General features: G+C 42.9%; 1 protein-coding gene across 1 annotated transcript in view; it reads left to right on the plus strand.

Moving 5' to 3' along the window:
- Window positions 1–784: 784 nt before the first annotated feature.
- UGDH (UDP-glucose 6-dehydrogenase) overlaps window positions 785–27,593 on the plus strand; it is a 91,228-nt gene continuing 64,419 nt past the window's right edge. The window contains exons 1-7 of the mRNA XM_078678317.1: window positions 785–1,244; window positions 9,208–9,380; window positions 17,779–17,880; window positions 19,148–19,348; window positions 19,797–19,994; window positions 21,425–21,572; window positions 22,524–22,618. Of these exons, the coding sequence (XP_078534443.1) occupies window positions 9,219–9,380; window positions 17,779–17,880; window positions 19,148–19,348; window positions 19,797–19,994; window positions 21,425–21,572; window positions 22,524–22,618 (906 nt within the window). The 5' untranslated portion in view covers window positions 785–1,244; window positions 9,208–9,218. The remainder of the gene's footprint in view (window positions 1,245–9,207; window positions 9,381–17,778; window positions 17,881–19,147; window positions 19,349–19,796; window positions 19,995–21,424; window positions 21,573–22,523; window positions 22,619–27,593) is intronic.

Raw genomic sequence — 27,593 nt, forward strand, 5'->3', positions numbered from 1 at the left:
AGTCCAGATTTTGGTCAGGGGGGACGGCGTCCGCCCTGTAAAATTCGTTAAAATAAGTGGGGGACGTCGTCCACCCGTGTGGTACCCCGACTCGAGCCCTGCAGCAGACCTTTGTACTATCTACCATTCCTATGTGACTCTTAGAGTATATCCATTTGTATCCCTTCCCTATGTATATAGAGATAACTCTAATCACTAATATATGCAGTAGACCTTTGTACTCGCTACCATTCCTATGTGACTCTTAGAGTATATCCATTCGTATCCCTTCCCTATGTATATAGAGATAACTCTAATCACTAGTATATGCAGTAGACCTTTGTACTCTCTACCATTCCTATGTGACTTAGAGTATATCCATTCGTATCCCAATATGTATTTAGAGAACTCTAATCACGAGTCTCTTCTTTGTGTGGCTTTACATCTTGTACATTTGCAATTTTTTGTGTATGTATCTTTTATGTAACGCATGTAATCCTTAGTCCTTATCTTTTGCAACTGGTTCGTATGCAAAGCGCTCTGACACCTTCGGGTAAAGTTTGCGCTATATAAAATCGCATTAAATAAAAAATAAGTGCTTTCTTATCGAAAATAACAATCATTCGGTATAATGCGTAAAAAACATATCGTTAAACAACTAGGCGAAGACGAGGCACTCCAAGCAATAAAGCTATGGAAATATTCTGTTTAATAAATGTTGTCCTCACAACTCAGTGAGAGTTCATCAGCAGTCCTAGCAGCTAGCTACAGAGTGACTAACTAGTCTGTCCCACCCACTCCTTTCGTCGTCATCAAAGGAGGCTAAAGGTGAAACCTAAATCTTCCCCAGATGCGCTGTAAGGCTTCCCCTGCCCCGACGTCACGGGCTGGGCAGAGTCGTTCGACCAGGGAGCTTCCCAGTGCCCCGGGGACCCTGCAGCCGCCGCGGCTCCGCCCCCGGCTCCACCCTTCCTTCCTTCCTGCGTGTGCCAGCAGCCCAGGCCCGCGCCCCCATTCATCCCTGCAGGCCGGCTGACGTGGGCAGAGGCCGGGCCTGGCTGCAGTGCTCGCCCTCATTCCTCGCTCCTGCGCCCGGGGCTCTGGTGTGTGTCTGCGGAGGGGGCCGGGCGCCGCCTCCAGCAGGGGAGGGACGGACAGGGTCCCTCATAAGAGGCCCTGCGGGAGCTCGCGCTCTCCCCTCCGCACAGACTCCGGCCGCCGACGCTCTGCAGCATCATCACTGCCTGCGCCCCGCACCCCCCGAGGTGAGACCGGCTCTTCGCTTCCTTCATCACTGGGGGTTTTGTTTCTTTATCATTGTGGGCGGAGCGGGTACGATTAACGGTGTGCCATTCACGGGAAGACAGGAAGTGTGTTTGAGTGGGAACGCATGCTCCCGTTTGGGATGGATTTGCGGTGCTTTTCATTGGATTTTCCTGATGCCCAGACTATAGCTTGAATTTGAAGGTTTATGAGGCTGGAGATGCACGGTGGGGCAGCAGTAGCGCGCATTAATTCCCTCTTTCTAAGTGTTCCAAGAATCCCCCTAGTAGTGCCAAACCATATAAGTATTTTATATGGCTGGCTCACTGTATTAAAATAGCCTTCGTGTATGTGCTTAAATATAGAGTGGTAATGTGCTCCGATCTGAAACTGGTCTTTTCAGTGTTTCTGTTGGGAGTAGTGCTGGCATGGTCTTCTTTGGATCAAATCATCTCACCCCTGCCTGCCCCGGTCGCTCTGCCCCGGTTCGAGACACGTCGAGCCCCTTTTCAAGAAGTATGCATCCATCCTCACAGCGCGTTAGTCCTTTCGAGTGACTCCGTGCCCGTTCTGCCCACAAAGGGTTCTTTTATTCCCAGGGAATACGGGTCTTTTGTAACTGATGCCAGGTGAGCCTACAAGAGGCGGAGATGTTTCCTAGGGAGCTGACAGTCACATAGCTCCATTTCACTGGGAGGCTCAGACGCCATGACCGTGCTAGAAAAGGAAAATAGAAGTGCAGATACCCTATACCATAGTACCTGCTTGTTTCTGATAAGTGCCGGTACTCTCCCTCTGAGAAAGTATAAGAATTTCAATGCGGACAATAGCGGTCCACAGGCTAGAAGCGTTATACAACAATTACAACTCACAGGGAGAGAAATCCTGGTTCTTGGTATCAATTATCCATCCGAGTGAGGTTTGACGCTTTTTGGACCACAAGCTAACTATTTAAAAGACATAAGTGTTTCTTCCAGGGTGGAAGTTTGAATCAGTCAGCGGGGGCCTTGAGGGTGGCTTAGATCGAGAGAGCTCCAGGTGAGACGAATACACTTTGAGACGTAAAGTGTGAGCGCTGGAGTACTGTACATCTAGTTATTTCATTCTTCTACACCGATGGGGCATCACTTTATTGTTTTTAACCTCTTGACTTCGCATGTCTGGACCTTATGCACAGAGTGGCAGAATGCCTAACAAGAACCTGACAAAGAAATAAGTCAACAACTAAAAATATATAATAAGAACAGGAGTTTAAGTCTCTAGAAAGATATTAGTGTCTTTGTGGTGTAGCTAGAGAAAGACCCGATTTAATAGGGGAGATAGGGACGTGTATGTATAAAATTGTATCGTGCATGGCAGCGTTTATTCAAGGACCCTGCTGAATCTATAATTTGACTGGGGTTAAACTCTTTCCAGGCACAATCAACAACCAGTGTGCATGCACAGACTTTTCAGTAGTAGTGTCTTTCTGGTGTTTGACACACAATCTGCAGCTGCCTCTGTAAAAATGTATGAGGGAAGAACTGAGTCTGCTGGGGCATAGTTCTGGTAATTAGGGTTTACCGAGTTCCAAAACGGGCCACATGCACACTTGACTACTGCTTTGTTTTTTTATTTTCAACTCAATGTTTATTCTTGTAGAAGCTACTTTATCGGGTCACATTAACTCCCATACTTCACAAATAATTTAGTGTATCCGTTGTAAAGACCCCTCACATTCTGTATACAAGTCTGTCCAGGTTTTTTTAACAGCAAAATCGCAAACCTCTACAGCAACTGTCCATACGGACCCAACAGCAGATTACTCCTTGCTAACCTACTCACCACCAAACAAGACCGTCACCTGACCAAATGGACAAACCCTTATCAGAAATGACACTGCATCATTCATGCGGGTCATCCACACGGGGGGGGGGCCCAACGGACCCATGCCCCCATCGCATCTTCAGCCTGGGAATAGCACCACCCTGACGCACATCATCAACACCATAATCATATAATCATGTCCGTTACTTTCCTGGATGAATTGAAACTTGCAGGAATCAAAGCCCTTGTCAAGTGGCCCACTGCTGACCCGAATAAACTGAGCAACGTCTGACCCATCTCCCTGCTTCCTTATCCAGCCAAAGTAATTGCAAAGGCAACAAGCAACTCATAAACCACCTTGCCCTCCACCATTTTCTAGGCAACACTCAATCAGGATTCAGAAAAAACACAGCTCAGAAACAGCACTCATTTCTGCCACCAATGACATTCAAATCATCCTGGACCAAGGAGAAACATTGGCCCTCATCCTGCTCGAAATCAATGCGACCTTCAGCACTGTCTCCGATAGCACCCTCATCAGAAGAATCCTTGAGATTGGCATACAACGATGTGCTTTAGATGGATCTGTTCCTTCCTCACGTTAATAACCCAACGGGTCAGACTACCACCCTTTACATCAGACACCAAGAAATTGATGTCCCACAGGAATTTGTCCTCAGCCCCACCCATGTCAACATATACATGACACCGCTCACCAATCTTATCCGATCACAAGACATCACTTCCTCTGCTATGCTGATGACAACCAACTCATCCTCTCCCTGACAGACAAAGCAACCACTGCCAGAACCAACTCCACCAAGTGCATAACCATGGTAGCAGACTGGATGTGAAACAACTGCTGGCAGCTCATCTTTGACAAGACAGAAGTACTGGAAAAATACCTCCCCATGGAACTCCACCTAGTGGCTGTTGGAGCTAGGACCCGCACCCACAGACCAGGCAAGAAATCTAAGGATAATCCTAGACAACCAGCTCAACATGAGGGCTCAACTCAACGCAGTGTGCACCTCCTGTTTCCACATCGTATGCATGCTGCGAAAAATCTTCTTCAAATGGTTGCTTCATAACACCAGATGGACTGTCATACAAGCACTCCTCACCAGCAGACTGGACTATGGCAATACTCTCTTCGCCAGAATCTCCAAACAACTCCTACACAGACCATACAGAACACAGCTACAAGACTCATATTCGTCCTCTCATGCCGCACCCACATCACTCATCTGGAACCTTCACTGGCTCCCCATTCAGAAGTGCAGCCAATTCAAACTTCTCTGGCACACATACAAAGACCTACACAACACAGGGCCCGAATACCTAAAAAAAAGCAGCGTACACCTTCACCACCTCACCAGACACCTATACCATGCCTCACTTGCAAACATTCTTTGCATCCGCAAAAGCAAAACTGGCGGTCACTCATTCGCCTACATCTCAACCAAGACATGGAACAACCTCCCTCAACACATCAGTTCCTCCTCCTTGCTTCTTAGGTTCCACCAGAAGCTGAAGACATGGATTTTTGTATAAGCACCTTGGGGACCACATGCCTGCCCTATGCCTGGATACCCTCTTGGGTGCTTAGTGCACTATACAAATCAATATAACAACATTTTTGCAAACAGTCCGATTACAATACAAAATCAAATTGTATGTTAAATCATCATAGGGTATCTCATATAGCGTCCTCAATTGTTTGCTGCTGATAAGAAGTGGTACCTGGACTCTTATTAGTCCAGAGAAGGTAGCTATTAGGTGTACTATATCCCCAGTATATAAATATAAACATGACTATTTTCTAAAGAAAAATGTAGAAAGGTAAATGAGCATAATCTATAATTTTGAGCCATCATTTTTCTTTAGATTCTTTTTAAATAGCAACTCTTTTCATTATTGCACTGCTTGTAACTTTATTCATGTTACCATTCCCAGATAGCTTGCTCTGTATTATCGCATATAGGTAAATTATTATTGTGAGCCTTTGCGTGCGAGGGGGTCTATTTTCAAATCTTTTGCAGCAGAGCTTATTTAACAGCAGTTACAGGTCGCATACATCTTATCTGGCTCACAAAGCTGTCCTGATGATCCAATAGATAAGGAGATGTATGTTGATATAGAAATCCATCAGACCCACTTAGAAGCCAGTTTCTTGGTTGCAAAATTACAAAGCAGACCTAGTCTCTGGCGCTGATGTTACCCTGCACATTACTCCTTTGAGCCCATCCTCGGTCTTTTTGAGCATCTACTGAGTTTGCATCCATCTCTTTTGCTGGAAGGCATTGTCTTCAGTTTGACAGTATCTGTGAATCTCCTGTGATACAACTGGCAATTTTGAACTCCTAAACTTATGTAATAAAAACACTTGCACTGATATATTCTTGCTTGGTCTCAAGATGACATTTGAGCACTACATAAAACACCCTCCTCCTTTGTTCTAATCATCCGGATATATTAAATGTTTGTCCGATTTCCTCCCTCCCATATCTATTGCATGTCTGCATGTTTAAACCAATGCTTCTTTACTCTCAGAATGTCTTACTCCGACATTTAACGAGCTGCCTATGTTTCATCTATACTTTATCCAGTCCATCTACATCTTCCTGGAGCTTAACTCCATTATGATTTATACCGAGGTCACAGTGGACCCTTTTCAAAATTACAGGTTAAATCCTTCCTTATGTTTTGTCTCTCTGCTGGCAAGCAATGAAGTCTTCCAGTGCACTTGGCTTAAATTAATCTTACTTGCCACTTCTATGATCCATTTGGATGAGTCAGTTAATTGCGTGTTTGGTTTAATTCACTCCAGGGTATTAACTCTGTAGGCCTTAGTTTAACATGCGAAGAACAATGCCTTGCCTTGGGACCTGGCCACGTCTTTGATTAAAGCATTGCAAATGGCAGATCCTTGGCCCGATGACATTAGTAGCACTCCACTGATCATGCGCTGTACACGATCACATCGATTCTCCAGTACGCTTTGCCTCTTGTCACCTATTTAGTTCATAGAGATGTTTTCCCTTTGCAGAAGTTCTTTTGTCTGGGTGCAGTATTAGTTTCAGTATCTCGCAGAATCGTTCTGTTTTTAATATCAACCACTTTACACCAAAATCTTCCTATTGTGATGGCTTTCACTCCTCAAACGAAAAAATCCAACCAAGCCGTAACATAGTAAGCACAATCCCGAGTGGTTCATATTAAAGGAATTGAAAGTGTTAAATGTTTCTGTAATTAATATGTACCTCTCACATATTCATTAATGGCAGGCATTTAAGTATTTGTTTTCATATCCAACATTTAAAGACATTTCTTATATATAGGGCAGTAAAGGTGTCAAAGTACTCAAGACACCATTGAGGCTGTTTGAGAAATTTATTAAGTGATGTAACGGGATGATCTGTCTTACTATGTCCATATAACTGGTACGGGATGTGGGTCTTTTTGAATCCTTGTTGACATTACAGAGCCACCAGTGGTCTTTTCCCCCCTTCGAAGAAGATGAAGGGAAGTATCAGGCTTCGCAGGCTATTTTATGGTAATCTGTACAGGTCTGCCATATCTTCAGTTTCATAGTGGAACTTCATCCACACCCAGTGATTAAGGGCCTGAATACAAATATAGTTGTTATACCTCTCGGTACGTTATTTATCGGGTCTGAAAATGGCACCCATTACATGTTTCTTGGGAATCGCATGCAGAGTTAGGTATTTAACGCACCAAAATACACACAATACAGTAAACCTCTAATACTTTTATCCTGTTAAATTTTGCCAGATCTGACCTGCCGAAATTCAATGAAAGTTGAGATATGTAACACTTTTGATAATTATTAGATGAGTTACATGATGCTTAACTTGTGATTGCCTCATGGAAAGAACATAATTTCAATGTAGACCTGATGAAACTTAAATAACAATGCAAGGGTCTAAATGCAGCTAAAATCTAGGTATGGGTGCACTCAAATTGAACATGTTGATGGCTAGGATTCGATCTTAACCTGGATGCTCAGCCTAAAGGTTGTTTTTGCCCAGAGCCTAGTATGATTTTGCATATCGCTGCTTTTACTGTAGTGTTCTCTTGTTGGCTTATATCCTGGAGTGTTGGCCCATTAAGTTTGTGCCATACTATTTAGGTTGTGGGAGCGCCTTACGGAGTTGATGATGCTTACTTTGACGCAGTCATCCATTTTATCATAGTTTCTGACAAAAGTCGGGTCAATTTATGGGAATGGCCTTCTACTAGATTGCAAATAACGACTTTGGCAGGTACGGTCAGCAGAGTTTGATTCTTATCTCATGATTATTTTACTTTTATATTGAACTTCTGATGCAACTGATTTTTGTTTAGGGCCAATTTCTGTATTTAAACTGAAGACCTAACACTTTAAAAAAATGTTTCTTTGCGTCATACATGGGATACTTGATGTGCACCCGTAGTATAGAACTGTGGTTAGGTTAATTTAATGAGTCTCATGTGTGCCTTAGGGTAATGGGAACTTTCATGAGCCAGTGTCAAAAAAAGCATCCTTTGTTTAGATACCAATCTATTCCTGGAGGCCTAGATCAACAGGGATCTATTTTTAAGATTCTTTGTTTTCTTTATCTATTCCCTTAGAATGACTGTCGCTATAATTTAGTTTTACTAGATTATGGGAGGCCATAGAATTGTGGGGCACCTGTCTAGCCTTCTATTTGATGTGCTAATAGAACAGAGGAAAATACATAAGCCCTTCTTATAAGTGCTGATACTTTGGCCTATACCCAACTACCTCTTGCCCTACTGCTTGCCTCTACATTTAATTTTTTTAGGAAGGATCTAAAAGCTTCTTTCTCACCTTTCTCCAGTCCACAAGCCAAACCACATCAATAAGTAGCCCCATGGATGCCTACTTTTCCGTCACTCTTTTGCTGGCCCCACCCTGTATGTGTCTTTCCTTCACTCTTTTATGTATACCCTTACTTACCAAATCACTCTGCTGGCAATCTGTATCCATGTATGCCTGGCTGATGTCCCTGCGGCGATGTACAGTGCCTACTGGTCCCCAGGGTTAGGTGCGACCTTCACATCTACAGCAGAATTTGTTGTCAAGATATTTGCACTAATATTAATCCGTGATCACTCTGCAGCTTCCATCATAAGTGTTTTTTCATGTTCTTCTACTTGTGCGGATAAGCAGAAAAGGTTTAGTCTTCTGTTAGAGCTCCATTCCTGTGGAAATTGGAATAAGGTCTCTGCCACTCGAGCATGCTGCCTTTCAGAAAGGTGTGTTAACCTAACTTTACAGCTATTTCCTTAAGTTTCCTCCTCTACACTTTGCCTTCTCCCTGTAGCGCTGGGAAGCTGTTGGGCAGCCATGCGCCCTATAAATCGCATAAACAGTTATCACTGCTAATTTGATATAGAGATATCCTAATGTCTTACTTAGCATGTACGTTGAACATTGTGTATTTTTGTACATTCTGACAGAAAAAAACAGAACTGAGAGTCTTGATCTTCACAAAACCCCAGTGGTACAACTCTGACCCCTGAATTGTTGAAGGGTTTTGGGGGTACCTCACCCCCCTCCTCTTAATTTAGTAGGATCTTCTACGGTATTCCACTCTACAAAGCTTTGTCCAGAGTTTTCATCATTATCTTTTGTCACAGGCAGATGTTGGAGGCAAATATTTAATAATGAGAAGCTCTGCATTTTTCTTAATCCGCTGGTAGCAGGGATTTACCAGTATCACAGACCGTTTTCGCCCAGTTTGGAGCTGTCTGTGTCAGGTAGTTGTCATCTATTTATAGAAGGTAATGAAATTCCAAAGGTGACTAACACCAAATAAGTTTCATATTATGGTGAATGTCTGGGCATTTTTCTTTTGCTATAGAAACATTTGTCGCCCTCAAAGTATTTTTCTGGTGCATTTCACAAACAAGAATTCAACTACCACATATATGTGTTCAAGTCTTATCAGTTGCTCTCTGTGAGCTTTTCCAAAATTGTTTGGCGTCATTTTGCATGCCTTCTGTGGCTGTTTATCGTTAAATTGGTGCCTTTATCTCTGAAGATTTGGATTCTTCACGTTGGCATCTTTGTGACTGGGTTGTTACATTGTCATCACAAATGTAATAACGTTTTCCTGTTTCCCTTTTCAGACTAACTAATCATGTTTGAAATTAAGAAGATCTGCTGTATTGGCGCAGGTTACGTTGGCGGGCCAACGTGTAGTGTTATTGCACAGATGTGTCCAGGAATAAAGGTGACAGTTGTGGACGTTAATGAAGCCAGAATCAATGCCTGGAACTCCGATACACTTCCTATTTATGAGGTAAGATTGTCCACTGTCAGGCATCCACATTGATTGAGAGTTTTTTATAACAGTTTAATATGTTTTGCATAATTATCAGTTTATTGAACATTATACCTACCGGTACCTTAAATTATTATTAATTGATAACACAGCCTTACACACGGTTATGAATGTCCGTCGGCAGGAATATTTGCCCAACCTGAATTTTCCATTGGATTTGGAGGGTTGCATTTGCAAACTAGTCGTACATCTTAAGCAAAATGTAAGTAAAATGGCGGTCAGACGTGCAGTGAAGGGTCTAGAGACCGCTATGACCAGCAAATCCAACAGGAAAGGCCAACATTTCCAATGGAAGCCTAATTGTCAAGGAGGCGGCCATCTTACATCCGGGTGCGTGCCTGACATCTGGTGAGGCAGGCAAGAGGCAACAGGAGAGAAGGAGAGGTGTTGAACCTTCACAGCTGTTATCTTGCCTGCCCTGTCATTTATTTAGAAGAAGGGCTCGGGGAGCAGGATAGAGTGTGGGAGCAGTGTAGACGTGTATCATCTAAACTTTGCAAACGACAGTGGCCTAAGCATTGTTACAACCGTACCAATTCTGGCCGTAGAAAAGTATTGTTGTTAGACATGCCACCTTCATGATCTTTCAGTCCGTATTAGTTTCTCTCATTTCTAATGTTGAAACCATCAATGAACTAGCCGACCAGCTGATGGGAACGTCTATGCCCTAGGCAACCTGCATTTAAGTTAACAGGAATGTATGAAATTTGGTAATTAAAGGCTACTAAACGTGTATTTTCAAAAAACTATCGGAGTCCCTTGGGTTCGGCTTGGAAAAGTCACCCTACTTCCTGCTGGAATGATGGGCTGCTTCCTAAAATGTTTGCAGCTAGGGCGCTATATTAATGAACGCACATAATGCACCTTTTAAAACACTTTTGGGGGAAATAAAACGAAAATGGAGCAAATGGTAACGTTTAGCCATAATAATTAAATGCATCAGTGTTCTAAATGTTGGATGGTCTGATTCTTTGTTTTGGAAACTTAATGCATTCCCCAAGTACACATGCAAAGTCAACACCTAGAAATAACGTTCTTAAGGGCAAACATAAGGACACGAAGTGTTTTGGTTTTATATTTTATATTACCAAATTGCATACGGGAAACACGTTTACATAGTGGTATGGTTGGGTCGTTTTTACCCCTCCCCATTATTATAATTTTATTAGAGTACAGGTGCAAAAAAAATAAAGAACTTTGAAGTGCTTGCTTATCTATTTGTGGTGCATAGAAAATGGTTAAAACTTGAGCCATCCTATTCTGATGAAAATATAAAATAAGCCTTTTGATATGAATCATTCTAAATGACACTACCCTAACCAAAGATGTAAGCGCAAATATGAGATGGATGTCAACAATTGTGCAAATACTTAAAAATTCTACAGGGTTTTTAGCGAATACACCATCAATTATAGAAAAGTAAGTCTGCAACCTGCGTGCGAGATGAATAGGTGGAAAGACTGAGCCCAACCACACTCCTGAAATCTTGTTTAGTTTGTGCTGGGACAGAATTTACAGATATGTACTCCTTGACCGCTGTTAAAGGAGTTAAAACAGTAAAACGTCACTTATGCATCACTGCAAAGCCACTTGGCCTCTGCCATATTTGGTCAGGAATATGTTATCGAAGCGAAGGGTTATATGCCAGGTGTTCACGCTACATTAATATTTCATAGCGGGCTCGGATACAATCTGCCATTTTACCTACTGATGATTTACAGTTTAAGTAGCGTTGTAGAGGCAAACTCGTATTTGTAACTTTGTTGATTTCCTTTGCATCCCATTCCACATAGGCCTCCTGGGCTATTTTATTTTACTGGCACAAGTTATTTTTTAGGTTCTTCCCGTAGGCATGGAAGGCCGTTGTGCATTAAGATGCGTTGTACGAGGGTCGATCGTTTCAAGGTGTAGCTAATAGCTGAGGTTTGTTGGATTGATATGGTTTTATTCTTTGCTGTCTGCTTTGACCTAGAGCCTGAGCTTTTAAAGGATCCTTCCAAGTAATTAAAGGAATCACTTATTCAGTCTTTTACATGTTTAATACGCAGTGCTGTTCTTTAAACGTCTTCGTGCTTCAGGGTGACCATGTTGTGGTGTTTTTTACCTTTAAATTTTTTTTTAATCACCCATCTCTTGGCCTGTATGATCGTAGTTGTTCTGCAATGCTTTAAACATTTTGCAGAGATAAAGGGGGTTATTTAGGGTTTTGCAGAATTGGGTTATTTAGGTTTTTGCAGAATTGGGTCAATCTCCAAAATTTGCTGGATGTTTAGTGTGAATACATATCTATAAAGACATATGCTTGGACACTATGTAGGGCACACTGCACAGCTAACACTTTTGGGAGGTTGTCCCATATCCACCAAACTCTAAATCTGGGTCCAACTGCAGTTCTGACTAATAGCACACACTTGTCCACAAATAAGATAACCACAGTTTTAACCGCATGAAAAAGTGTGAACTCTGTCTGTACTTTCCACACAAAGGTATCTATCATTAATAAAGATATTCTTGTCCAGGCACTGATTACTGTTGTGTTTACTGAACAGAACTTAGAAGTCTTCCTACAGGAATCAAATGAACATAGGTAAAATATGCCTGGAGTATCTTGTCCATTTCAATGGTAAGAATTTGGTTAATTCCTGCTGGTTCAGGGAATTTCTCATGGTTAGTGTACCCAAGGCATTCAAACCAGTTTTAAAATCAAGAAATACTTTCCGTTTACAGTATTTTGAAATAACACCAAGTATTCCGATTAACCTCTTAATGGTCCTTGACAGAAGGCATAGTGGCCACTGTTTTTTCTAACTACAAGTGGATCCTGCCCATAAAAGTTTTTCATAGAGTGTTTCCCACTCTTTCAAGAAGAGACATAGCCCAGGATTCCTTCTAGAGCTATGGGATAATCTCGGTCTGTTTCTTAGACTTACAAAAATATATATTATTAGTTACCAATTGTACATACAAACACAACTAGACAGAGGTCAATTCTACCTAATGAGCTTAAATCTTTTATGCCGTCAGAAATGCAGCAGTGCATAATGTGTCTATTTCTAAGCCTTTTGACTCCCGGTCATTAACGGTTCTTAAAATGAATGGCCCTGACCCCCCATTTAAAGGTTGGGCAATGAATTCTGTTTAGACCCTATGCCACAGGTTAATATTTGAGAGGTGACTACATGTTGGCCTTCAGTAAAATGTCAAAGCTGAAAAGGGCTTGAGTACTGGCGCTTAGGGCGAAGTCATAGAATGTATGATGAGGGCTACGATGGGTGAGCCTCAACTGCAGCATTATGTTCTACGCCTGAAGCAGGACCGAGAAGTTGAAATGATGGTAGAGGCTGCAGTTTCTGCCTGGCAGTTCCACAAGGGAGAGTGGAGAGGGACTTGTGAGGGCACCACCTTAGCATGGCGAGGCATGTGAATAACAAAGATATCTGCTGGAGTTAAAAAGGATTGACAAAAGTGCCTGCTACCTTGCCACACCTTAGTAAAAAACATATAAGAACAAAGCACGAGTAGACTTAACCACTCCAAAAAAAGACAGCAGCCAGCAAACCAAGCCAAAGGAGCCATGCAGCCACACCCTGCATACACATTTATAGGAGATTATCCTTTAGTTCTAGGTTTGATGGAAATGTTCCAAAGGATGAATGTAAATAGCTCCCAATTGAATGAAAAGATGACCCCCTGCACTCATCAGTAGGGACATTAGTCAAAGGACAACCGAGAAACATGACTTAGCACAGAAAAGCTGCATGGAAATCAATAGATTACATAGAGATGCATCTAAAGTACAAAAAGGAGTAGTAACGATTTTAAACCATCTAGGTGACACTGAGAGAAGGCTGGAGCTAATGGAGAATTCCCACAGGGCTACAAATAGCAGATAATCTGTTCCTCAGTGTAAGAAGGGAGTGACTACTTGGAGGGCTTCATGCATGTCAGATGCCGCAAGTGTCCCTTGACGAGGAACTTGCATGGGGAATATACTAATGGTTCCAACTAAAGTCTCAGAAGCCATCATCTTTCCCCACCATTATGGTAAGTTTTCGAAGTACAAATCTGAGGAATATGATCATAGAGACCCTTTCTAAAGGGACCTAGAACCAGTTCAAAAATACTCTGCTCAGAAATGTGATCTAGCATGGTTAATTTCCCAGCTAAACTGACTGCTGACCAGTGCCTTGTGGTATATATTCTGATACCTAGAGGATGCACGGCAATTTATGATGTCCATGGGGGGGGGGAAAAAGGAGCACCACCGAACGCCCCCTACCATAACACCCAGTGACACGAGAAAGATCTAACACTTGCAGGAGGTGTTGGTGGAGCTGCCCTCTGGATGACTCGTATTGCTAGGGAAGATAGTAAAGTCTGCAATTCATTTAGTGAATCCCCTTTCCTTGTGTCCCCAGCTCTTACCTCACATTTGACATCCCACTCCTTCGTGGTCCTCCCCTTCATCTTATGGCCACCCTGGAATTCCAACCTCTTTATTTTTCTCACCCTCTATTGTGCTGTCCAGGAAGACCTCGGATACAGCGTGCTTAGTAACGCTTCAAACTAGTGGGGAAGGACATCTGGGGTTAGAGGGCCTAAACTCGTGAGCCACAAGCCACCACACATTGAAGTTCAGGACAATTCACTAGCATGTGGTGCAAATTTCAGTCCTTTCAAAAATGCCACTTTAGGGTGATGCATAAATGTGCGTAGGTGCTCCTCTCTTGCTGGGGCACAGCACAAGACCTTTTGGGATACCGTTACCTGCACTGTCTGCTTTAGCCAATGGATGTTTTGTCTTGATTTGGAGCCAAACAGATAAGGTCTTTAAGATGCAAGTGAAATTTGCCAGGCCTGTCACATGCACCTGGCTTGTCCCCTGTCAGCTTAGTGAGTAGGTGATACATTTTATGGAGCCGGACACAATGCATATTTCTGTGCCAGGGACCCTTATGCACTTTCGTGGGGTTGTGCATTTTCAGGAAAACATGTTACATCATTTCATTCAATACTGTTCCATCTGGCAGATGAAAGGGCAGCTCCTAATATCACAGCCCTTGTGCGCGAGTGGTCAATTTTCTCCTTTTATTAGGCGATAACTAGAAAACCAGAGACTTTATTGCAACCTCTTTGAGTGAATGGATTTAGAGGCGCATATGAGGTCAAAATCTTGGTGACCTATGGATACATTTGCCTGCGCCCTAATGGCACGAACAAACCTGACAACCTGATGAAAATGGGATGGGTTGTGTCTGACCTAGAGTGGTAGTTGTGTACCATTACACATTGTGATTGCTCCTAAATGCTCTTAATAAAATCTCAGTAATGCAAATCTATTAGTGTATACTATCTGGTATAAAGGATGCTCCTAACTGTTGTGACCTTGAGGTTTATTTTAGGTGGTTGCAGAAGTGGCACATTATCCAGAACTTTATTGTATTCGTCAGTTCTGTGGCTTCTTTATTATCTCACATCAGCACACAGAGACCTAGTCCGAATACATGAAATCCCTGCAAATTGTCTATGTTCTGCAATCCTTGGGAAAGTATGGTTGTTCTGGAAGTGGGTAGGATTCAGGGAAGCTTTGCACAGGCGGTTTCAATATTGAAAGCCTACAATAAGGTGACAAAAGACCCTAAGCTACTATTGCTGTAACCCGAGATTTAAGCCATGTATTTCTCTACTTCATCCTAACTTGAGTTTTGTGTGCTCTTTTTCTTACCCGTATCCCTGCGCTAAAAAGTGGAAATGCATTCTCTATTTCCTGCTTCTCCGTAGAGTTCGGGTACTTGTCTGGGGTTTGGGTTCTGATTTGGGGTTGAACCTTATTATGCCTGCAACGTTTTGTTACATTTACGAAGATTCCTCTTTTAAGTTCGTCTTGGCCCACCACACTAGAACGTTGCCAGAAAAAGTTCTCTTATCAAACCCAGCCGAGATGGCAAATATATGCAGGCAACTACCTTTTGGTGCTTTGACCTTTGCAGAACTGGAAATGTCTGCACAATTTCACTCTGCACGTTCACATTTGCGGAGTTTACTGAGAAATGTAGGGGAAATGTAAAACTTCAAGCGCATCCCCAGGTACGTTAATATTGGGGCCGATTTTTTGTTCACCTCACAGGTAGTTTAGATTGCACCTAAGACTTGCTCCCAGGTTTCTGTAGTATACAGATGGGTGCACTGATTTTTTTTCTATGGTTTATTAACGGAATGTTGATCAAGTACCTTCGATGATTTTTGATACCGTTTAAAATGGCAGAACGTTTTATTTGCTAAATTGCAAAATGGCCCCCAAATTACTAAACAGTTAAGCCAGTGCAACTAGTCCTCTCTGGCAACACGGGGCCTCGATATACCAAGTCTAACTTTTTTAACTAGCTGTCTTGTGCTCTACGTTCAAGACCTCCTGAGCCTACCGAGATGAGTTCACACGGGGTCTAATAACACACCCAAATAACTTTCTCTACGAGAAGACCGCAGAAATGTTGCCAGGGCAGTTTTTTTTCTAAAAGAGTAACTTGTTTAACTTGTTAGAGTTGTTAATGATCATCGGAGGTTTGGCTAAGGCACTTACCAACAGCTGTTAATACAATTTCGCAAACCTGTAGAAAGGTTAGGTGATGAGGACACTAGCAAAAGATCACCCTTAGGGAGCACGTCACCCTATATTTAAAGCTCTGTCTTAGATGGGCACATTCGGATGGCATTGGAGCTGACGCAGAATGTGCTTGCTGCTTTGGGGGGGCCCAGTTTTTAGCGTGATCTGAAAGCATCGGTGAAACCGTTTTCCCTTAGCAACCGCTTCTCTGGTTTTTCTTCCAATTAGCAGATTCTCCCAGGTTGAGCAATCAATCGTGTTTGTGTTCAGTCACAGACATTGTAAGATCCAAAGATCAGTGAAGTTGCACAGATTAGGCATAGGCTCATAATGTAACTGGCCGATAAAAACTGCACTTTATGTATAGTTATATATAAAGGTGCATTTAATATGTACTGTATTTATTTTTACCTTTGGGGACACCAAAAGGGTTTTGTCATAACGTTTTAGTACCTAAAAGAAGCTCTTAGTGTATAAAATACATTTTCTTGCAAGAAAATCTCGCAATATGATATTGAGAAGCATTTTAACAGGGTTTTATCTTCTTTCACTTGCTTGTAATGCATGTTAAGTGCCTTTGTACAGCATATTTCTACCATTTTGTGCTGTAATGCTTTCGGAATCTGAACACCAACTACAGTTCGGGATTATGGTTGATTAAGGTCTGTAAATGGATGCTGTGGATTGGAATATACAGCATTTGTGTTTTCAACCTTCGCCATTTCACATATGCCAAGCCTTGTCTTCAGTCTGCATCCTCTCGGGTGTAGTCTACTTTTTACTTTTTTAGACTCTGAACCACTGGATCGTATGCACAGAACCTGAGGTTGTAACACGATGAGCAAAGGGGCACTTTGACACATCTTAGTGGATATACCCATAGCATTAAAGTGAACACGATTGGCCACTTGTGAGCTTTTTAGCTTCTACACACGTCCATTTCTTGACAAAAATAGGTATGTGACCAGGGTCGTCGGTCATATCGTTAACTTTGACTGCTCAGTCTTTGCTTTGAACCTTTGGGATTTTGCAGTCATAGACCCAAACTCAGTTTATCCAGGTGAGCACTGCTGAGTTCTATCTTCTGTCCTCGTAAGTCAGTCATCTGGATTCTGTCTTATGGATATGAGATGTTGGCGCTGATTATCTCATTGCTTTGCGTGTGTCCAGGAAAAACACTGCCATTGTTGCTAAAAGCATACTGCATAATTGGTCCTTGTACTGTATAGTGACAAAGACCTCCTCGATTACAAATACTCTTAACATTTCATTACCTTATTCCTAAGAATAGATAGTGCAAGTAGAACGCAAGGGCAGGAGGGTCAATGAAGAGAGTCTAGCGAGATCTGTATTAATATCTTAATGCACAATTTTAGGTTCTCACTTTAATTTATGGCCTGGAGTGTCTTCTTTTTTGGACTTCTGTGCATGCTTTGAGGGTGGTAAAAGGATCAGTTTGAACTCCTGTCTTATCGCGTGCACTGTGGCTGGAAGTGTGGCAGTGTGGGTCTTAGCGCTGATTGGAAAAGCGTCCATGCTACATCTGTGTTCTGACATTGAAAGATTATGCCCAGATTAAGATGGAGCTCCTATAGAGCAACTAAGATTGAAATGATAATGTCATGGTTATGAGGGAAGTTAAAATTGTATTCGTCACAAGAAGACCGGCATTTGGAGGTTACGATGTGATTGCTGTTTCACAATTTATCTAAGATTTTGACTATATTTTGCTATTTGAATTTCATCCTCTAGCCTGGACTAAAAGAAGTCGTAGAATCCTGCAGAGGAAAGAATCTTTTTTATTCTACGAATATTGATGATGCCATCAGAGATGCGGATCTTGTGTTTATTTCAGTAAGTGTTCTGGGTCGTATTTTTGTTTGTTTAATGTTAATTTTCAGAATATACTTCAGACATACACACACATTGCATCATAGCTCTGATTTCCAACTTGACCCACTGGGTATAATCGTTTAAATGAACTATAATTGCATAATTGGTGCTAGTCCTAGGACAGGGCTGTCAGGCTTGGTATAACGCACTGTTCCTAATTGGAAATTGCATTACTCTAAAAATACGGGTCACAGCATTTAGTTTCCTCTTTCCTCACAGAATACTGATGATGCCCACGGTCAGTATACCCTTTACCCAAGTCTTGCTCTCTCCTGTGGCAAATTTAAAAAAGTCTTATGGGAATGACTGGGAGGATAGGGGACACATTAGCACATTTTGGTCTACGGCACTACAGTCTACACCGTACTGTTGTATACTGTGTGCCTCGAGGCATATGAGAAAATGGTAGGACATCCTTCGGATCTGTTATGGTGGATCTTGGTTAAGCCACATGCACTGTGAGAAGGGACCCAAAAATCTAAACCTGCATAATCTTGGTGAATATGACAGACATTCCTCTTTCTAAATAAAAATAAATGGATTGTCAAGCATTGACTATTATTAAGCAGGGAACCAGCCACCCCATGTAATAGCTGAAAAGTATGCTCTTTCCAAATCTTCTGAACCGGTAGTAGATCCACCATAGCTTGAATGCTGAAGGTTTTTAAATGGAGGATGAACCACTTGCTCTCACCTTTTGAAAGGATGGATGGTTCTGCTGTTTGTTTCATGCTGGATGAAGATATTGGCTAGATGCACAGTGGATTTTAGTAATCACCAGGGTGGACCATTAGCTATTATCCACTGTGCATAATCTACTTAATAATGCCTTCTACTTTACAAATAGCCAATGCTATTGTTTAAGTGACCTAAGCCTAGAATCCCACGTAGTAACTATTTATGTAGTGTAGCTATAGAATTCCTTTCACATCCTTGTTCAAGAGGTAGTAGTTTTTATAATAGCCTAGCTTAATTAAGTAAACATCAAGCAGAAATTGTTAATTTCAGTGTCTTTATAAAGGCGTGAAATGGTTTTGTATTTTGTCCTGGAAAGTGACCTGTGTTTCACAACCCCTAATCAGTAATCAGATGTAGTCCATGTAGTTGACGCCAGCTATTATTTAATTGGAATTTCAATGCTAGGAATTTCAATGCTATTGAAGTATTTCATTGGATTGTATGGAGACTTTTTAAATGTTTTTTTTTTTGTTTGTTCTCATTTCTCCAGGTCAATACCCCAACCAAAACATATGGTATGGGAAAGGGGCGGGCTGCAGACCTGAAGTACATAGAAGCCTGCGCCAGGCGAATAGTCCAAAATTCCAACGGTTACAAAATTGTCACAGAAAAGAGCACTGTCCCAGTGCGGGCAGCAGAGAGCATTCGACGTATATTTGATGCCAACACGAAGCCTGATTTGAACCTTCAGGTGAGGCCAAATGAGACATTTTTTACCTACTTAAATTCCTTTAACCCCTACCGCGCTACCGCGTTTTCCCGCTGTGCGCTGGAAAAAAAAATGGCTTGTTTATGACAAAGCCAGCTCGTCATCCGCGCAGCACAGGTAATGCCCATGACGAGCTGGCTTTGTCATCAGCACTGAAGGGGTTAAAGAATGGGGCGTCTTCTTCATTTACATTTATTTTGCATTCTATAGTTGTCAGTTGTGCTATACGTCTCGTTTATGGGCAGGCAGTGTGTGTGCAGTGTTTTGTTACTGGAGCATAGTTTGACATTCTAACCAGAGACTCTCGAAGCAGTGGACATGCTATATGCAGTGAGTTAGTCAGAGAGTCTGTTTATTGGAAGAGCGTCTCAAAATTCCTACTTGTCTGCTACAAATGTGTTCATTATTGATCTTTCTGTTGTGACAACAGGTACTGTCTAACCCAGAGTTCTTAGCCGAGGGAACTGCCATCAAGGACTTAAAAAACCCAGACCGAGTGCTGATTGGTGGAGATGAGACCCCGGAGGGACAGAGGGCTGTCCAAGCTCTTTGTGCTGTGTATGAACACTGGGTTCCAAAAGAGAGAATTCTCAAAACCAACACTTGGTCTTCTGAGCTTTCAAAATTGGTAGGTGTTTGTTGGTTTATCAGAATACTGTGGTGCCACAGCACCAGATCTGCCCCTTGCTATGGGTGTCACTTTTTACATGTTGAACAAAGTCCACATTTGTAAAGCGCACAATCACCCGTAAGGGTCTCTAGGCGCTGGGGGGCCGTCGGGAAGATTAAGCGAGCTATTGCCCAGAGTCACATGGTGCTGGGCTAACCTGCCGCCGGAGCCGGGGATCGAACCGTGGTCCCCAGATTCCAGCGTCAGTCGCCCTGGCCGCGGCGCCACACCTCTCCCAAGTATGACAGTGAGAATCTTTAGAGTGAATTTTGTAAAGCACTGATGCCTCATTCGTATTTTAGACCTGGAAACTTTAGTTTGATCCCAGCTTTGCAAGTATTTCTTACCTCCATCTTGCACTGCCTGGCCCTTTTACCTGCCCCCGATTACCTGTTTTCTGAATCCCTGTTGACTTCTCGAACTGCTTGCCTTTGTTGTCACAATTACTCACCATTTCCACGCTGTTGCAGTGGGTCTTCAGTAATTTAAAAGTCATCTTGGTTTCTCTTGTTGGGGACGAGAGAAGCACAAACATGATCCTCCTAAGCTAAGATAATACAATCCATCTGTCACATGTTTCATGCAAACAAAATCTGTAGGAGGCATATAAGTGGAGAGTAGGTGCACAGATTCAGAAGAACACTAGCAAGTGCATCATCATTACCCGAAGGATGATCATCGGATACTATTTATCCCTCTAGAAAATTGAGAGGTTTCACTTGACTTGTTATCAAGTGTTGAAAGGTGCTGCTCTTGCTTACACATTTGTTGGAGGTGTTTAACATCCATTTGTGGTTAATGTGTTTTCTGAAAGCCGGTCTAGGAACAGGAGTTCTATTGCCCTTATAATCAATTACTCTTAGTGTTTGATATTGTAAATAACCATGTTGGAAAGCATCATTGAGCCTCCAGTATTAAACGTTTACAAAGAACTTGCTTCTTTATGGTAGTAGTGTAAGTAACTGTTCGAAGAAATACTTAAGTGGCCTGCTTTGCAGCTTTTGGGCGGCTCCGGTTATGATGCATTTAAAATATTAAGTAAACACAGGTGTACTTAAACAACTATATTTAATAAAATAGGATATGATCTGAATTTGGGTTCCTGGAAATGCTTTGCTAGATTCACTGTATATTTTCTGGCGTTCTATAGTTAAACGTGTTTCTTAATGATTGAGCATGTAATCGTTGGGCGGTTGATTGTTGGAAAGAGGGAAATCGGTTAGGTAAGTGGCATCTCTTTTGCCATCATTAGTGTAATATTAACGCACCCCGTGAGCAGAAGTGTTAAATTCAGCGGCCTGTACAACAATGAACATGCCTTTGAATACAATGCTGAAAGAACTGTCCTCACCCAGAGGATTACAAATATTTATGTGTTTCTTCTTTAGGCTGCAAATGCTTTTCTTGCCCAGCGGATCAGCAGCATTAACTCCATAAGTGCCCTCTGCGAGGCAACTGGGGCAGATGTTGAGGAGGTGGCCAGGGCTATCGGAATGGACCAAAGAATTGGAAGCAAGTTTCTGAAAGCCAGTGTTGGTAAGAAACTTTAAATAAATTCTACTTGTGAAATGCGAAAGTGTCCAGTGCTTTTTTTGCTTATGCTTTCTTATGAGTTCCTGCAGTACATTGACAATGTTGTTTATTGTCTTTTAGGTCTTTGTGAATTAGTTTATTCGCAAAACACATTTTAGTAACTCTAAACTTACGTAAAATGGGAGCGAAGTACTGCTGGCACATGTTGCCTGATTTTTTTCTCTTTCCCTATTATTATTATTATTACAATCTTTAGGCAGTTACCATGTTTTACAGGATACCCCATTTCTTAGTTATACAAATCACTTAAATCGTAATCCTACCTTTCCAATGATTTCAGTTTAGAATTATAAATTATTTTGTCAGTACACAGCCTTCTCCCTAAACGGGGCCATGCAGCAAAGATAAATCAAGCCATGTAACATGCAGCCAGCAAATGTTTACCTCTTCCAAATTCATACCCCTTTAAAACCTGTCAGTTAATCTAAAATTTGCTTTACACAAGGGACTACTTGTATTGTGTGTTTCGTGACAAAAGATGCTGTGCCCTAGGTTACCAATATATATTACAATCCATGTATCCCATCTTTTTTGAACATTTCTCAAAGATGCGTCTCTAATTCATGCATCTCAAACAAGGTCTGCAGTGCTTCCCTATTTTTAAAGGAGCCACAAACGTTAATACCTTGGTGTTCGACCTCCGTTAGAACCACAGACTTTCCGCAAAGAGCTATTGGGATCCAGGTCATAAATTGCTCGGTTCATCTTGCTAAGTATCTGCCCTGGTCTTACATTTTCATAAACAGTGGTTGCCATTGCTATGTGCACAATGGAAGTGACCATCTCATCAAAGCTGCAATCCACAATCGTAACAAGACATGAGTGTCTACGTTTTTTTTTTTTTTTGCATTGTTATGGTGAATTTTGCTTAAAATGCTGTTCGTACTCTTTCAGGATTTGGTGGCAGTTGTTTCCAGAAGGATGTATTAAACTTAGTATATCTATGTGAGGCCCTGAACTTGCCTGAGGTTGCACGGTACTGGCAGCAGGTATGTGAACATTTCATACCCAGAGTGTCGGACTTCCTATACTGTGCTCTTTACTGAATTTACCTTTACTGTATTCTGATGTGATGCTGAAATGTTTGTATGTCGAATTTGTGTAGCATTAAAGGCCATGGAGCGCTGAGCAGGGTCATAGGAAAGCACGCAGTGAGCGAGTGATAGGAGACGTAGCTGGTTCTGGAAGCAGATGTGTACAGTTACTGTGTTCAAGTGCTCTTTAAAGATGTGCATCTCAACTCTTTCCGAAATTGGAGTAGCGCGGGGATGGTTCTGATGGATACCGCAATGTTTAAGATCATGGATGGATTATAGCTTGGTTTTTAGGTTTCGCCCTGGCATTGCAACTGCATAGCAGTTGCTCCGCCCAGGGCGAAATCTCATGATCCTACATATGGGCCTTGGTTCCGCCTCTGTCTTCCATTGGCTAGCTCCATAAATGGAGGCTAGCCATTGGAAGAGATTGTCTGTCAATCACGCTTTCCCGTGAAAACGCCATTCGGGGCGTTTCTCGGTCTTTTTTTAAGTCCCGCCCCTTTGTCCTGGGCCGCGCTGTGATTGGCTGCCGGCCGGGACACCCCCGTGATGTCATTCCCCGGGCCGCGCTGTGATTGGCTGGCCGGCCCGGGACCTGACTTGTTGACTATACTGCTAACAATTTATGCTTCGCAGTGAACATAGCTGGCAGTGACCGGAGAACAAAGCAATCCAGCTTTGGCCGCTTTTCACACAGATAAGCTGCATATTAAAATAACTGTCATGGCCTTGAGATGCAACACAAAAGGAACGCTTCCATGCCAATTAGGTGCGCAGTGAAAACATGGAGATTTGGTTTCCTTTCGCGCCACTCATTTACAGCTAATGACTGAGCTTCAGAGCTGGTTAGTGCATCTTCTCTTTCTCTTGTTTTGGAATGCACTTGCGCTCCATGACTTTATGGCTTGTGCACGAAGCCGCTCTCAGATTTATCATCGCCTCCTATGGAGGAGAAGTTGTTGAACCTTTGTTACTCCGCGGCTCGCCCTCCTCCTTTACAGTACATGATGGGCTTCATGGGACGCGAGACAGTGTGGATGCAAATTTCGCTCTCTGACACAGGTAACCTTTCCTTATCACTTGGACCCTCTGCCCATTGGGCCGGGCAGCTGAGAGTGAGTGGGGCGGGGGCTGGTTCCCCACTGAGCCCGTGACGCGCTTAGGCTACCCCAGAGTGCACATTTACCTCTTACTGGAGTGACTCTCTCATTGGGCGTTCGCCTCTGTTCGCTTGTGATGCAACACCGTCCTTGTCAGATTATTCCACTTAACGGGACTCTGGCAGGAGTCTGACCCTAGGAGCGGTTGGTGGACTTTGTGAGGGAGCTTGTTTCTCTCCCTGGCCGTCTCTCCTCCCACGCGTCTGTGCAGTCCCCAGACACAACATGTAAAAGCCGCCTTAGCGGTTTGGCTGCACGGTCTGCCTCCCCCTCTGATCCGAATGTGAGGTGGGGGTTGGGTGGCGCTTTCTCCCATTCCCCCAGTGAGCGCGGGGTCATGGAGCTGCTGAGCGGCCCGCGATGCCCCCTGGGGGTGGGGACGCATTAGCCACGCACTCATGCGGCTATAACTCCAGCAACGCCTTTGACAAGATAAACCCGGTAGCCTTGTCTTTGTTCTCAGCCTGAGACGTGCACTGCCATTTTCCTTCGCTTTACCTAGTGCTGTGTGCTGATGCCAAAGTGGGAGATGGAGCCTCGGAGAGCAGGGCAGTGTTCCCCAGAGGCAGCAACACATGATTTAATGGACGGAACACACAGGGTCATCGAGCGGGCTTTTATGGCTGAACATTTGGGTGGAGACTGCCTTTTGTATGATTTTCTTGTGTTCTAGTAGACCCAATCCTAACCTCAATATTATATCAAATGCCGGCTGAAATAATTTTGTTAAAGCTCGTGATGTGTAGTTCGTTCACCACGTTATCCAGTGTTTTCTGGGAGTTGTAGTTTTCAATGGCTTCAGTTGAACAACTAGTCTCACAAATATTGAATATTTAATGGCAATTGCGGTCAAGATAAACTATGGGAATGAATACATTTAATGATTATTGTGAGCACAGTAAATGGCCCGAGCCTCGCACTGCCATTTTTCCCCGCCTTCCCTAGAGATCTGCTAAGGACTGGATCTAACTGCCATGCATACCACCAGAGCGCCTGCTGTGCCAGGCTGGTCTGTCGTGACAATGAATCTACAGACTGCTCTTAACGCTCTGATTTTATTCTAGTGCTTGCTGTCGCACCTCTGACCATTCATAGCACTGTAAAACAACCCGTACAATGCCCCCTTCAATGGTCCTCTTTTAAATGACTTCCGAAGGAAGAAAGGCCCGCCCAGGATTCTAATCTACTTGACTCACTGAGCTATCACCTGTCTGAGCTCCAGTACTACGCTGCATTTTTGCTTCAATGGACTTTTGCCAGATTCCTTTCTCATGGGTAGGGCGCCTGGCCTAATGCGCTGTTCCTGACCTGCGGTGTCCTCATCCCCTACGAACACTGCAGGGAAGTAATTAGAAGCAGGTTTTAGTGTCCTCTCGCCATCCTCAGCTCACTCTACGAACGGATCTTTCAGATTCCACCACATGTGTACACAAACACACATATACGCCTACGTATCCTTGTTCACACGTACTCACACGCACCACATATCACAGGTCAGTACCAAATCATGACATTGTGTTCAGTAAGTTTGATGAGAAATACCCATGTTAAGGGAACTGTCTAGGTATTTATTAAAGGCATTCAAATGGCTCAGTGAGTTAAATACTCACCACTAAGATATGTGGTGATCAGCAGGTTTTGTGTTTAAATCAGATAAACTGGTTCTGCTTTCCATCCTTTCGAACTGATTACCATTAAGTCTGGTAATGTTTATCTATGTTATTTACAGCAGTGAGCTGCATAAGTGCAGTAGGGAGCACTATATAACTACACATTAATTTTATTATTTAACACAATTGTGTGCCTGTGTATAATACGCTGAAATGCTTTTGGAGTTTACATTGATAGGTTTCAATTCACGGATGGGCATTAAGAGAGAGTTATTTGGCAGTGATGGTGGTGCATGCTGCTATCTGTCGCTATTATGGTGGTAACATTGAAACTTTTCGTTACAGGATGTGTGTGGTTGCTTTCAGTGGGTTGTGAAGATGATACTAGGTAAGGTACATACTTTAGGTTGACGGAGCTGATGCTTTAGGGCTATTTTGAATAATACTCAAGGTGATAGGGCTAGGGTGGAGTCTATTACAGCTTTAGGATTACAGGGGGGCAGCTATTTGAGTTATGGAAAGATGATCTTGGCAAAGTAATTGGTGTCCAGCATTGGTCCAGGAAGGCTGAAGTCATGGCTGCATTTCAGGGTATCCGGATTTTAGACATTTGCATGAATTATCTACATTCTCAGTGGTTATCCTGTAAATCGGAGTTGTCCAGTGGTTGCAGTAGCAGTTGATTAACATAATTCTGTGGGCTTCCATTAACCCTGGATTGTGGTGCGACACAGTAGGCAACACAGGCCAGTGTCCTTGTATGCAAAGACAAACCCTTTGGCTTCAAAATTAACATTAGTTGCTAAGTGTGCACTCGCACTGAAACCATTTTGGATCACCGCTCTGCATTGGTTAGGCATTCTCACCTCCCAGCGCGGCTCCTATGCTTATTGAAATTCGGAGCTAATCACTTGACTGCCTCTTCCAACTTAGGCACCTAAGTGATTTTCGCCAAATTTGTTGATTAACACAACGATTACTATCGATTTGCTCATAAACTATCAGTTTATGTGCCGTTGCGCACCGTTGGGTGGGTTTTGACCATAATGAGTGGGAAGGGGTCTTTACCTGGTGGCAGCATCTCTCTGCAGACGAGTGTTCGCCTCGCACAACATTCTCCGCAGGAGAGCAGGCTGCTGTCTAGGACCTTTGCTGTAGTTCATCTCGGTCATTCATTACGGTGTGCAGGGCTTTAAGTGGGATGGAAAAAGTGAGAAGCATGAAAGGAACGGGCCTATTTAATTAAGGATATGACTTAAACATGCACACTAATGTTTGCGTAGATAGCCACCCTAACCACGCGTTTGCATTGAACAACTGCAGCCGGTATACGTGACCTTTGCTCAGTGCCTTTGCAGAGAGGCCAAGGATTGGATGAACACCTAATCTTTGCGAGAGATTAAGCTATTGGCAATGTAAATGACCATGCCATTTATTTATGTGTTTTCAAAACCAACACATAAATACAAATTTTGTGATTTACAATGCCAATAGCTCTAACTTCTCCAAAGGCGAAACCGTTGCATTGTAAATGCTTGTTCTTTTTTACACTTAGTCTTCAGTCTCATGGCGTCCTGGCTGCACGTGTGCAAAGAGCCTCCTGAGATGTTGAGCCTGTCCACAAGATAAGCGGTGGGCTGGTCCCGATGGCTTTGTCTTTGTGAATTATGTAGTTGGTTTTGAAGATGGTGTGGACAGACAAGGGGAGCCAATTGAGTTCCATCAGTATGAGGTGATGTGACCATGTTTCTTCTGGTGCTGGATGAGATGTAGTGTTTAGGATGCCCTTTGGGGGGGGCATTGTGAAATCTAGGAGTACAACATAAACTCTTCGCCCACACATGTTTTGTCTCAAGGTAATTCTACCAATGACTTAATCAGGGTCAAAGAAAGGTAATCCAAATATATCATCCAGTATATAGGCCTGGATTACATTGTCAGGACTACATCGGTCTGGAACCGCCCTATTTAATGTGACCGCCCATAGGACGGTCTGAAACATCCATTATACAATGGAAGCTTGTGCGGCGGGCAGAATAGGCCCACAGCAAAAGATTCCATTGTAGAATGGATGTTTTTAAACATCCCTGCACCATGTGGCAGGCCATGCATTCACACAGTGCAGGGATGTTAAAGGGGGCATACCCCATATTGGAG

The sequence above is a fragment of the Lissotriton helveticus genome, chromosome 2_2 (assembly GCF_964261635.1).
Source record: "Lissotriton helveticus chromosome 2_2, aLisHel1.1, whole genome shotgun sequence".
Taxonomy (NCBI): domain Eukaryota; kingdom Metazoa; phylum Chordata; class Amphibia; order Caudata; family Salamandridae; genus Lissotriton; species Lissotriton helveticus.